Here is a 14,900-nt window from a genome sequence, read left to right on the forward strand (position 1 = left end):
TACTTTACAATTGTAGGTTAAAATTACTTCAGATTGATTAAAATGTTGCCCTACAGCTGAGCAACATACAGTCAAACTAATGTCAATCGAGTGTACACAACAGTAATTTCATCTAATTTTTATGGGAAGAAGAAGAAAGCTACACCACATACTATAGTGGATTGGGAAAGGGCAGGAACTGAGAAGTTGGAAGAAATAAGTTAACAAGCATTCACATTGCCAAATGCTGCACGAGTCAAAAATTGAATGAAGACAACATTCACAAGGATCGTCGTGTTCTCACTATTAATATACACTTATACAGTCTACAATCGTTAACAATTATACAATCATTCAAGGCTATGCAATGTACATGAAACAATTTACAAACTCATGGCAAAAACAATATATGATAGTGCATTGGTCAAATATTAAGAATTTTGGGAGCCTGGTGACTTTGAAGCACCTTCAATTCTGTGTAAATTCATTCCTCCAGCTTCTGACTTTTTAAAGAGCTTCGATACTAATTCGTCCCAAGTAGCTCTCTCACCAATCGATCTTGGTAGGGGTCTTGAGGACTCCTCTGTTGGCTTATCTTCCGATGAACGTACAGCTCCCTCCTCGAGGGACACCGGCTTCTCAAGTTCTTTCTCCAAAGATACAGCGTGAGGCACCTTCAGACTTACAGCTCTTTCCAAAGCATCCTTGTGCTCTTTTTCAATTGTCTGCAACCTCTCAAATCTCTGCACTCTTGGCGGACTTGTTACAGTCTCTGTGCTGCTGTCTTTCATCCTCTGTAAAAAGAAGACAGTAAATTTTTAGATTTGATTTTTCTTTCACGTATGTTAGATTACAGTCCTCTCCATTTTATTTTAAGAAAGGTGAGCATTTCCTATTGTTGGAAAACTGAAACAACTGTAGGTGCCCACATAATAAGGAGCATGCACTACTCTCACCTCTAAACAAGAACAGATAATTTAATTTAATACTATCTACAGCAACCGAATAAAAATAATACCAATACTTTTTACAATGTGATGTTAAATTACTAAAATACAATGTTAACGCAAAGCCAATGCGTTATAAGACTTACAACCTAAGCTAGTCCAGTATCATTTCATCAATCCATTAAACTGCGAATCTAAAATGGTGAACTAATAGGTGAATGGTACAGTTTTTACTGGCAAATTAGGTAATACTGCTACCTATAGCTCCGGGAAGCATTTCCAGATCTTCAAAAACTACACCATTAGGAATCTACCTCTACACTTGGCAATTTAAAAATTTGGTTAGGAAATCCGAAATCGTGTTTTGTCATCCACCCAAGCACCATTAACCGCATGTTACTCAGGAGCCAGGACTAGTCCAAAAAAGCTTCCCTACGTAAGTCTCAGAGGAAAATAACATATTACGGAGTATCACAACTCACGCTTGTTCATTGCCCCGGAGCACTGGGAAATTCCCCACATATACAGGGTTCACAATGATACCATTCCTTTTTGGGAGATCTTCCAAAAGATTTAGCGGTTAACACATGTCAGCAAGTTAGCATCAAGAGATCAGAAAGTACATACCAAACTTTTCAAGCATATACCATAAGATAACCAAGAAAAAAGGCATCTGATGCTTTACCTACCCCCCTCAGACACATACAAGTATTTCAACCCAAGACGTGAACTTTCATCAAATGACAATTCTTACTTGATTGTTGATTCCCCGATTCACCATCTTTTCCGCCTTTTTTATTAAGCACCAAACTTTGGTAAAAGTGAAATTTTGCTTTCGCATTAAAGATGTGAACATTGAAGAAAATTCTTAGACTTCATACAGTCACATTATAGGATCCCTAGTAAATTAAAGATCTCAATTCAGATGTGAATTAACTTACTAGTAAAGCTTTCTCTGCTTCTCTTTCGATCCACACAATCCCATGATCAGATGTAGCATTACAGGACAGCACAATATGCTCAAATCTTCCATCAACAGGAATAGCAGTTCTGACTTCGGGAGGAAACCTTCCACATCTGAAAATTTCGATATTTAAAACCCAAGCTTATGTAAACAACATTTAGCAAGTCTATTTCTACAATTATGCTACTGAAAGGATGCAGAATTCAGTAAATTGCATGAAAGCATAAAATGATTGAGCAGGGATTCAAACATATTTGTGGGTTAGGGACTTTGGGTTATAATCTTATAACAGAATCCTGTACAGTACAAAACATATATCTGCAAAGAACCAATTATCATTTATGTATATGACTTTACTGCGAATAACCAGATAGTAAGGAAATCAAAATTAAGCAAAAATGGTCAAACTCTCACTCCCCCCATGCAAGAGGTACTCCAACTCCATACTGATTATCACCTCTTTGGATATAAAAAAAGATAAAAGGAAACACAGGAAGCATGTCAACCTTAAGGAACATAACAATCAACAAAGATGTTCAAACTCGAGAAGAAAACATATAGATGAAAGAGTAAAAGCTGACTTACTAACACATGACAATCTCCCCTCAGATTTTCCAGCCAAAATCATTTTTAAAATATCACCTTTGGGCGAAATAAGTTCTTCTACAAAATATTAGTTGCTCTGTAGCATAAAAATACCTACTTTTAAAAAAGCTTAACAAAATACCTAAAATGAGTAGATCTCGATATATTTATGTTTCTAATATTGAATTTATAATACGTAAAGTTTTGTATATGTAAATTTACCAAATAAATACAAAGGCATTTTCTTATAAATACTAGTCTGAGCTTCAGGTAAAAGACTAGTTTTGCAATAATACAGTGCCTGGAGAATTCGTTAAGTTGGTTTTGCTAGGATCTGTGGATTAACATGTGATGCCTTTTTCAATTGCATTAAAAAAAGGTCTTAGTTCTTGCACTTAAGATATTCTGAGCTTTTTTCTTTATTTTTTTGAGGGAGGGGAGCTAGGAGGGTGGGATTTTTCTGTAAGAAATAAACAAATAAAAATAATTTACTTTTAGTTTCTGTCAATCCCACACATACTATTGGGGATTCACAAAAAAAATAAATAGCAACAATCACAAGTTATTTGCATGGTTTTGTGGCAAACTATCAGAGCTTTGTTGTTTATATCACAAAAGCATATGCAATTTCCCAAGCACTGGAAGCTGGGAAGAGGGACTTCTAAGCTTGTAAAAAGTGCTTGTTGCAGTGGCAATTCCTTATCATAGGCCTTCTCCACTTTTGATTATGAGGGTAAGAAGTGAGAATAACATGCCAAAAGGTGGTGCATTGCTTCCTCTCTAGCTATCTTGAATGATGTGCCACTTCTCTATGTAGCATCTATTACAAAACTGAAAAAAATATTCTAAAACTATGAAAAGAAACTTCATAATGGGAAGATTATTTTGTAATATTGACACCAAAAAAATACACCCTGGAAGGAGTAATAGAGACACTTAATGTTTGTATGACTGGCATCTCAGCTCCTAAGTGGCAAACACCAAGATTTACAACCATGAAAGAGATTAAGAGATCCTCCAAATGACATGTCTATGCAATGAAAAAGCTGGATTGATTTCAAAAGTATTAAAAAAACAAAAAGGCATTGCCACTGCTCCAAGCACTTTTTACAAGCTTAAAGATGGATATGAAGGTGGTTTACGAGGAAAATCTAGCTAATATAGTTCCATACTGCCTGTAATAGTGTAATATGAGATTCTTAAAACATTAGGAATTTAGGATTCAATCCTAACATGAGGAAATAACCAGAACAACACAACTCTGCTCTTACCTGCAAAATTTCCTTTCTACAATATGGTACATTCGTCCAGGAGCATATAGTCTTCTTGGATCTCTAAGCTTCCTTTCTTCGGGGATGAAGGTGTCCCTCAAGCAAATCAAAAACATCAAACAGGGCAAGCTGTTGAAAGCATTTAAGGCCTGGTTTGAGAGATTGATATAAATAACAAACTCACTGCTTTACAGATCACTGATTCTGTAGTAAATTCAAGATGGAGTTCCTTTTTTTCCCATGCTCAATTAAAAAAATATAGGGAATAAGACTAACCAGAAAATTGACTTGAAAATATCTTCTAATGGAGTGGCTGTTCTGGGTAGAAAGTCATCCTGAATAAGAGCATAAAGTTGGTGATGTTGTCAGGTCGCTAGTGAAATTTAACATTTTCCCATGTAATAGCTTAGAAGTACTTTGTAAATATTTATAAATTCATTTAAATATAAAGCAACTAGATAAGCACAAAACAAGGGAAATTAATAGCTTCAGTTTAGCATCTGATGAGGGCATGCTTATTGAATGGGCGAGAGCTACCAACTGAAGCTATTAATTTCCCTTGAAGACCATAAGACACCTCCAAGACTGACTGGTCCACAATTGAAAACCTAACATTCTAATGGATGACTATCGGGTTGATCTCTAAGCTGACAAGCTGGCAATAAAATTATCCTACATCAATAGAGAGGACAAATTCACTAACTAAGAGAGGTTACAAAGAACAGATTGAGGAATGATCACAAGTCGGGCTTTTAAAGGAGTTAGTATAGCAAGCATGTAAGATGCAACACAATATCTGTAGAAATAACCAAAAGCCAACTGCACCTAAGTCCTCCAAGCCACGGGGAAGAGTAGAAGGGCTTCCACTTGACCCAGGTTGCTTGAATGTGGTTGAGTTACTAGACCAACTAATATGAAGAACAATAATAACACTAGTCCTAAAGGTTTCGTTATCAAATCATTTAGAATGACCCTTCCCATCAATGTCAACGGTTAGTTACTCATACCATACCATTAGTCCATTACTAATTAGATCTATAATCACCCCTTATGTTACTCACACTCGGCTGTTTGATGAAAGGTTTCCATGTAATTAGTACAAAATGGATTATCAATTCATACTCATGTCTTGAGTATTGGCTATCCTACACCACACTTGAGGTTAATGAAGGGTCCGAGTAGCAACAATTGAGCTATACAGATTAGCCAAATTTACCATTATCAGACATAATGCACAATTTCTGAAGAATGATCCCTATCCTAATTACCATAATCTCTGATTTATGTGTTTTTGACAAGTACTTGCTAACAGACACTGATGTATGACAGAATCCCTTCCCTAATTAAACTCAGTCAAAAAATTCAAAACCCATAAGTATCAATGATCCAACACGGGTATCAAACGAAAAGTCAGAAACAATTATTACCAATAAATTCAACATCTTCTAAGTAACAGCAAAAAGAATTCAAAGTAATGAAATTACAAGATCTTATCATAGTACTGACCTGAAGTATGACAGAGTGAATAACATCAGCATACTTAACAGCAAGATTAAGCGACATACACCTCGCAGGAGCAATCGAATAACAAGTAACAAGATTCCGCGGAATCCCCCCAAGTTTATGACCATGATTCACAACAACAACAGCCAACAAAGCAGCAACACCAGACCCTAAAGAATGCCCAACAAAAACCATCTTATAACACCTTCCATTATCCACCCACAGTTTCTTCAGCGTCTCTGACTCCCTATTGAGCAACCAAATCGCCGATTTCAACAACCCATGATGAACATACCCACCATCAAACATCTGCATTCCAAGCCGATTATCAAGCAGTAGCTTATAATCCGATTCTTTAATCAGATTAAGCCCGCGAATAGCGAGCAGGATCTCACGGTGCTGGTGGTCAGCATAGATAATGTAAGGCGGAGCACGACCTTCAGTTTGCTCATACGTTACTCGCTTTATAAGCCAATCTGGGTTGAGTCGATACCCACCAGGTGGGGCGAATTGGGGGTTACGGATATCTGGTTCGTAAACGGCGAGGATGACACGGCAAAGGCGGGGAACTGGCTCGAATTCATCTGGGGTTGCAGATGGCCATGTAGCGCTGTCATTGGAGCCGACGTATGTGCAGCGCTTCCATAGCCATCTGGAAAAGCCAATGATTACGACGCATTCGACGCCGCAGCAGCAGACTGACATGGTTGTGGTGTGGTGGAGGAGAGAGAAAGAGGGGTGTGACTGCGACTGAGTAGAAGGTGTGAGGCAGGCTGTCGATTGGTTGGCTATGAAAATGAATAGAATCAGGAAGTGAAGTTTGGAGTAGGTGCTAAAAAAGGTAAATGTCTAAATGAAATGAAAAAGAGAAACGTGACAATGTTCGAAGGTTCTTGTCTTGGCATCGAAGGTGTAAGCTGCCAGTGCTACAGTGCCAGCTCAAGTTGCTTCATTACTTGCCGGAGGTCCTATAAGCAATAATATAGTAATAAATTTTAAGTTGTAGTGGTAGCATAAAGTACCATTAAATGGTACATCAAAATATTATATTTCTGTGAGAAATAATAGTACTACTAAGACATAATGGTACAATATACATGCATATAGTACAAAAAATGTACCACTAGAATCATAAAAAGTACCATTTTGGATGTCAAACCTAATCGCTTTTCCACTTTTGCCCTCCTATATGCAAAAAATGCATATAGGGACTATGCGACTAGTGGGACTCTTACTTGCCCATGTCTTTTTTGTTTTGTTTTTTTTTTTTTTTTTTGGTTTTCCGAGTGAGTCAAAGTTAATTATCGTGATAAACAAAATTCATTTATTCAGTTTCATTTATGTAAATAAATCAACAAAATATCTCAATCAGCATGGTATTTTCATAAATAAATCGTTTGTGTTTTTGAAAAGCTAGTCTCATCAATCGTTTGTGAACTTAGGGTCCTGAAAACACAAAGAAACACACCAAAACATGGTCTGATATTCCATTCATCTTTTATTGGCCGTGCATCTTCTCGTAATAAGCGGAGGATGGTTCGATACCTTGTAAACAAGTGCTTCATTGCCTCTAGTATAGACTGTTTCTCAGGTCTGTTCTGGTTGTAGCTTATTCTCTCTACTTGCAGTTAATATTTCTTTTGTCGATCCAGTTTTTGGTGAAAAGCTATGTGAACAAGTAGAGGAGCGACTTGACCTCTATGACGAGGGAGCTGCACCACGGAAAAATATCGATGTGATGAAAGATGAAATTGAAGTGCATGATTCTTATGTGAAAAAGACTAATACGAAGTTGGAGAAGTTCTTCAACTTGCGGAGTCGCTTCAGTTCGTATCAGAGTGTCAGATAAAAACAGTGGTTCCAGGACCATTTTATTGAAATGATGAGCATATTTTCTGATACTGAATGGCGAGCATGTCATCAAACCCGTGATACTGAAGGTTGGTTGTCCTATTCAGATCACATTTGCTGATGGGCACATGTCTTATAGTTTCAAGCCGGTTTCAACGCTTGCTCAGTGTGAAAATGATTTTGGCCTGCTTTTTGGTATTGATAAGGGTTGCTCAACATGAATCTAAGGACAATATGCACTTTTTTTGAGTTAGAAGAAGCCTTTGAAGAGGTTTATTGTTGCTCCTACCCATGTGGGGTGGATTATCCTATTGGAGTGGGAGGGAGGGTTTCACAATGTTGTGTTGACAATGGTATTGCATATGATTTAGCAGTGGCCAGTGACTCCTCTGGGACAGCAGTACTAAAAAGGAGGGGAGAAATTCTAGTAGTGCATGTTGAAAGTGAAAAAGCTCATATGTTAAGTTTGAAAGACAAAATGAACATAGGGACTACAGGGGAATAGTTAAGTACGACATTCCCTCCTCTCGGATATTCGAGGAGTTAGCATGGACAGATCTAAATTCAAAGCAACGGGGTCAATTGACCCCACTTGTCTTTGACTAATAATTATTTTTAAAAATATTTATAAAATGAAAAAATAATGATTTATTTAGCATTGAATTATTTAATATAAGAATAATAATATGCAAATTTTAAGTAATGTATCAATACGCATAATTTTTTGAGCTAATTATGTGCAATATAATATTTATGTAGTTACACATAATTTGTTATTTTATAAATAATTTCACATAATTTGTTAATGCATAAATTTTAATATTATTTGTTTTAATTAATTTTTTATATCTTAATAACTAATTTTATTTCAACAATAATACTGATGGATTACACAAGCTTAAGTGTTGGGTTTCGTGATGTCCAACACCAGCGGAAGGAAACCCGCCCAAAATCCGCACACAAATTAAAATAACTAAGCGTGTATTAAAACCTTAATCACACGATTAACAAGAAGAGAGAGAAAGAATCATTACCCGTGTAGCGTGCTTCGCTCTAACTTAGAGCTCAGACTTGAAAGCATATAGTCCCGCAAACGCGCGAACCTCTAATGACTAACACCCCTCGCTACCGAACCGAGCCAGCCCCTACCACAAAGCTTAGTCAGGGCTAGACCAAAAATTACTTAGAGTATTAGAACAAAGGTTTTCTCTCTTTGGAGATCCCTTCAAATTCACCAACTCAAGTGTCTTTCCCAAATGCCAAGTGATTGGTATTTATAGGGCATAGAGCCTCTTGAAATCCCATCATCTTTTAATGTGGGATAGTTGGTAGAAAATGCAAAATGGAATTTAATTTAATTCTAAATTAAATTAAATAGAAAAATGAATGACCAAACGACAAGTGGCATGAGGAGAGTAAGGGGCTAGGTGAGAATCACAAGGGGAGGACCACCTTCCCCTTGCTCCCAAAGCAAACCTACAAAATCACTCCAAACACACGCCCACTCGCAACATGCCAGCTGGCGTGGCCTGCCTTGGGCGCCAAGGCTGCCTCGTTAGTGGCCTGGCCCCTAGGCTGGGCCTGCTAGCTGGTCGTGTGTGTGTGCACCCTAGCAAGCACGCCACGCATGCATGCGGGCTGCTGCTGGGCGTGTTGGACGCACCTACCGCAAGCTCAGCTTGCGAGCTGCTGCTGTTGTGTTGTTTCCTCGCGCAAGGCCCACCTAGCAATTGCTGCTGGCCTTGCTTGCGATGGTGCGGGGCTGGTGCTAGCATGCGCGCCAGCGATGCTGGCCTTGCTGCGCCAGCTAGCTAGCGATGTTAGCAAGGGGTAGCTAGCTCGGCATGCCGCAGCCTTGTTAGCCATATTTGTAACACCCCCAAATCTCCCTCTACGGAAATACTAGTATAATACGTATAATTATACCGTGGAGATAGGCTTAGGCGTATTATCGTCGCGTGATTACGTAAGGCTACTCAACTACTAACCAAAACCAATACTTTGCAGCGGAAATTCAAACTCTTTCTTTATTAACAGTAACTATAAATAGAAACCATCGTCATGAGTACTCATAATTAAACCAAGACCAACAATCCTAATCTAGGTGAAGAACATTCCTGGGACTCCCATATGCTCAATTCTTGACTCTACCTGAAATCAGTCAACACTGCTCACCATTACAGTAAACAGGGCGAACTAAAACAAATAAGAAATACGGATTAGCAAAATATGCTAAGTATGATAAGTGTAAGATAAGTAAACTCAATTTATTTGCAAACATGCTTTTAAAACCAATTCCAATAATTAATCCAATGAGCTCTAAAACTCATGATTTCAAATCAATTCTCAATAATTCGATGAAACGATTTATAAAACCAATTCCTCTTTTGAAAACCAATTCCTCTTTTAAAAACCAATTCTCAAATATCCTCAAAATAATTCCAATTACTCAATAATAATGATTAATAAAATCAATTATTTTCGAAAACTCAACCTCCTCTCTAAGTGTGCACACCCCCCAAGCTAGTCTCCTACTATTTCAAGGCTATTCTTGGAGAAAGACTAGGTCATACAAAGTCCAAAGTCTTCAATGATTCCGCATAGTGGGATTAATATAATAATCATGCTTGTAAAGCTTTTATAAATAATTCAATAATTCTCATGAAACTCCTCTTTGAATAAAATCAACCTTTATAATAGAATAACTCAAAAACTCATTCTGTATTTAATTCAATAAGGTTTTAAATCAAACCCTTTTAAAAACTTTTTAAAACAATCCAACATACTTTTTAAAACCAAGTTCCTTTAAACATAATAAATAATTTCAAACCATTCAAAACATGATATTAAAATCAATCCTTCAAAAATACATTTATTAAAATAAATATTAAAATCAATTCCTCCAACCATACTTTATTTCATAAATCATAATTCAAATCAATTTAATTCAATCATCAATAAAATATATAAAACATGCTATTCAAACCGATCACTTCGAAGGTATCTAGCCACCTAAACGTACCTTGATTCCGAATCTCAATCAACACTTCGCCTTTTAATTTAGGCATTCCAATCACTTGACCTCACTGAAAATTAGCTTTCTAATTAATTCTGAACCCTCTATCGGAATAATACACTTATTCGAAGGACACCATTCCTTTTAATCACCCACTTGTCCTTCCGGACAAGTGTGCTAATTGTGTATAGCCTATTTCCTATGTCACTTAATGTCTCTTCATGAACTATAAGGTAAGATTCTTTGTCATCCTTATTACGTCCAGAAGTGTTTCTCAATTTTCGAGTTCGATTGTCAATAAGCAGATGATTTCTAAAATCAATCTGAGCATGACCATGCATTTTCACAGTGTTGCTCTTCGAGAGGCCTTGTAAACAACAAAGATATGTTCCCTACTGTTAATAAGGGGACATTCCCAGTCTTGCATTATTAGCTTCCCTTACTAAGAGGCCCTAGCCGCCCAACTGTTGCCTTTATAATCTCCTTGTATGGCAGACGTTTGACAATATCAAAGCAGACTAGTACTCAAACAAGAGAACTAACAATACGCATGGTCGAGGAAAGAGGTTCCGATAGCTATAATGAGTAATATACTTATGACGATTGTTAAATCTCTTAAAGTATTCTCATAGGTCGATCCGGCATAGTTCCAAACTGATACCTGTGCAAATGATTTATGCCAATCATGTCCTTGTAGCACAAGAAACGGTGCTATAAGTCGTCCAACTTTTAAATGACCTTGATTACGGGATAATTTTCGATTAAAATATTCAATGTTCACTTAATAGGTGTTTCTTTATCCAAGACATTGTCTTGATACCCTATTTTGAATGTTCAAATCGAATGGACTCATTATTTAATTCTAAATCACAATTAAATAGAAATGGAATAATAATACAGAAAAATTAAATTACTCCATAAATGAATGGTTTAACAAGGTGTTTTACATTCAGATCTCCACAACTTAATTAAAACACACAAATAGGGAAATCAAAGTTGATAAGGGGATTTTTCCCCGCCACGTGGACCAATGGAGCCATGCCACGTGTCATCCACGTGGACCAACTAGAGCCCGCCACGTGTCACCTCGTGAGAGGTCCAAGGTAGACCAATCAGGCCACGACACGTGGCATGCAGATTGCCAACTAAGAAAGTGGCCTTTAATGGCCCAACTACTCAAGCAAGCCCAGTCAGTCCTAGGTTTCCGAAAACCTAGTACTAGGCACACATTTCAAGACCCTATAAAAGGGAGATGTTCCCTCTGAGGAACATCGTTCAGAAATTCCCAAGCACACGTGTACATTGATTGCTGCGCATTAACCCTAGCATTAATTTCACTCTTTGAGAGCTAAGGCTCGGATATTGAGACTGTCTCAAATAGTCGGATAGATCACTCCCCCTCTAAGAGGAGCCTGATCCCCTTTACTTTCCGCATCTTTATTTCCGAACACGTTGTAACTTGATCGTCGGAGGCAGAACTCCCACCCGCAAGAGTCTCTGTTGTTTTGCAGGTACAGGCGTCCAGAGGTCAGTCTTGGTGTTGTAACTCTCTTGCAGGACATCCAAAAAACCCTGAAATATTTGGCGCCGTCTGTGGAGAGGGTACTTCTAAGATGACTTCATAAGAACATATACTGCCTCTTAATGAGAAACGACCTATGGCCGACGTCCAGGTCTATACATATTAGGATACGGATGGCGACTGTGAAGTCGACACACACACGGCCCGTGACGGGTCCCTGAGAACTAGGCACATCCGTCCCATCGAAAGGAGGGAACGGAATGGCGAACAGGCGAACCCTAGTGAACCAGTTGGCCATTCGACTGGTCAACCCCAGGCGGCTGAAGGCTCCGTCCCCATCACTAGAAACGAGCTCATGACCCTCATGACAAGTTTCAAAGGGGAGATTAAGGACCTGATAGATAAACGGACGACTGTCCCTACCAAGGAACAGTCGGCCAAAAAACCCTCCCATTCTGGGAGGAATAAGCCGGTCAATGACCGAGAGGCCACTTCTTACCCTAAATCAAGGGAGGGATAGAAGCCCTTGATAAATTTGGCCAGACTTTGGTTCCCTGAGCCAGGGAAAAGGAAGGCCATCCGACATGTACAGCCGGATGGTTCAAAGAAAACTTATTTTGATGCCTGGATGTTATTCCAGCAAAAGAAGAACATACAACTGTCGGAGTCGGCTTCAACGTCGGACTTGCAAGACAGCTTTTAGAATACCTCAATGAGGTATTCACAATCAAATCGAGAGAACCAAACAGGCGGCATGTCCGCCCACTCTAGTCCTTAGATGCTCCATGCGGCCCCGTATGCGCCTCAACAGCCGTACATGCCGTATGGACAGCCTTACATGCAGCCGACCCTCTTCGGGGGGCAGGCGGCACACAATGTCCAACCCTTGGATTGGCAGCTTCGACTGCTAAGACTAGGGGAACGACCCTCTGCGTTGTCTAAGGAAATAACTGAGGCTGCCCAGCCGGCCAAGGTGAAAAATGTGTTGGTAGGTGCCTATGACGGTACCACCTGATGGCATACACCAACTTTATGTACCTTCAAAGGTTGGACGATGCCGCATGGTGTCAGTGATTCCCGGCCACATTGAAGGGCGTCGCCCAACAAATGGTTTGGCAACCTGCCAGCCGGATGCATCAATAATTTCAGGACGCTTGCATACTTGTTTGCGTCCAACTTTTCAATGAACATCCCTGCGAAGAAAATAAGTCTTGACTAGGGAGCTATATAGCAGGGAGAGAAGGAAGGCCTATGATCATACATCAGGCGGTTCAATCTGATGAAAATTCAGATTCAAGGACTGTCTGATGAGGTGGCCTATATAGACTTTTTCAAAGGTCTGAAAGATGGGTCGGCCTTCAAGTTCGACCTTGTAAGGAAGAGGGTTGCTACCCTCCAAAAAGCACTGATGGAGGCGGACTCCTATATACAGGCGACCGAGCTCTACAACATCAGTAAATCGTCGGACTCAAAGAATTCTGACAAAAAAGAGAGTCGGCCATTACAGTCGGCTAAGAAAGAAAAGAAAAGAAAAGAAGTCTGGGTGGCCGATACTTCTGAACAGCCGTCCTAGAAGAAAAAGAGAGAAACAAAAACGTACTCCCCAAAGTACGAATTCAATAAAGACTTTCACTACATCCTCATGGAGATTAAGGACCGGGTCTCCATTGACAAGTCGGCTTCTATGAAAGGTTCCGCCAAAAATCGGAACAAAATAAGTATTGCCACTACCATGAGGATATTAGCCATGACACCAACGAATGCTTTAGTCTCAAGCGGCTGTTGGACCGTCTGGCTGATAAAGGAGTTCTCAAGTCTTATATTTTGAGGTCCAAGTTTACCTTGCAAACTAACCCTGGGCAGTCGTCTAAGAAGAAGCCTTGCTCTGCTAATAGTTTGGACACTCAAGAAACTCCGATCGATACAATAGCAGGCGGCTTTGCTGGAGGCGGCCCAACGATCCAGGGTAACAAGGACTACATTAGATGGCTTGACGTTAACTCGGTTGACGAGGGGCAGGCGTCCAAGGGATCCTTCCCCGAATTTGTAATTACTGAGGATGATAGGGGCAAAGTCAGGAGGCCGCATGATGACCCTATTGTTATCGAATGCAAAGTGGCCAACCAAAGTGTTGGTCAAATCCTCATTGACACTGGGAGTTCGTCTGATCTCATCAGTCACAAGTGCCTGGCCAAGCTCAGGTACACGCTCGAGAGCGTGCACCAGGTCTCTCATCACTTAGTGGGATTTGGAGGTGGTATGGTACATCCGGTAGGTCAAATAGACCTACCCATTCGTATAGGCAAAAAAGGGGAGGGACGCCACATGGTGGTCCGGTTCTTAGTTGTTGAAGAGCTGACGGCCTATAACATGATTTTGGGGCGTCCCACCCTGAATGAATCCAAGGCTGTTATCTTTCCTTCTCTTATGCTCCTCAAGTTTGAGAATGATGATGGAACAGTCGGCTCCCTTCGGGGAGACCAAAAGATGGCCAGGGAGTGCGTGTTATCTCTCTGATGTCAAAACCATTGTGGTCGCAGCCGGCCCCAGTGGAGAAACTACTGACCTTGACCAAGTCAAGGAAGCTGCGCCTGTTGCCACAGCAGCCGGAAAGAAGAGAAAGGCCAGCCAAATGGTGGCTGAGAAAATTGACAAGCAATAGCAATCATTGACTGGTGAAAGGCCGGATGAACTCCGTCCCCAGCCGGATGGTGAACACATGGACATCGTTCTGGATGACACTCGTCCTGAACGAACTGTCAAGGTGGGGACGACTGCTTTTGCTAAACTGTCAAGGCCAGCCAAATGGTGGCCGAGAAAAATGATAAGCAATAGCAATCATTGAATGGTGACGGCCGGATGAACTCCGTCCCCAGCCGGCTGGTGAACACATGGACATCGTTTTGGATGACACTCGTCCTGAACGAACTGTCAAGGTGGGGACGACTGCTTTTGCTAAACTTGGTGCAGACTTGCACAATTTGTTAAAAGAATTCAAAGACATCTTTGCCTTTGAGGTGGACGAGAGTCCAGGCATCAGCCCGGATCTAGCCGTCCATAAGCTTGTTGTGGATCCTAAAAAGAAGCCGGTAAGGCAAAAGAAAAGGAACCATGGAGAAGAACGAAGCCAGGCGGTAGCCGCCGAGGTGAAAAAGTTGTTAGATGCTGGGTTCATTCGGCAATGCTATTTCCCTGATCGGGTTGCCAATATTGTGCTTGTAAAGAAGCCGAATGGAACCTGGCGCATGTGTGTTGATTACAC

General features: G+C 40.1%; 1 protein-coding gene across 1 annotated transcript; it reads right to left on the reverse strand.

Moving 5' to 3' along the window:
* Window positions 1–200: 200 nt before the first annotated feature.
* On the reverse strand, window positions 201–6,194 carry LOC110735137. The gene is made up of 5 exons (XM_021915295.1): window positions 5,253–6,194; window positions 4,023–4,081; window positions 3,747–3,875; window positions 1,868–2,003; window positions 201–773 (listed from the first exon to the last, which is right to left on the reverse strand). The coding sequence occupies exons 1-5, from the start codon at window positions 5,952–5,954 to the stop codon at window positions 411–413; spliced, it is 1,389 nt and encodes a 462-aa protein (XP_021770987.1). The 5' UTR covers window positions 5,955–6,194; the 3' UTR covers window positions 201–410.
* Between the last annotated feature and the right edge of the window lie 8,706 nt (window positions 6,195–14,900).

This window comes from Chenopodium quinoa, unplaced genomic scaffold, assembly GCF_001683475.1.
Source record: "Chenopodium quinoa cultivar QQ74 unplaced genomic scaffold, ASM168347v1, whole genome shotgun sequence".
Lineage (NCBI taxonomy): Eukaryota > Viridiplantae > Streptophyta > Magnoliopsida > Caryophyllales > Amaranthaceae > Chenopodium > Chenopodium quinoa.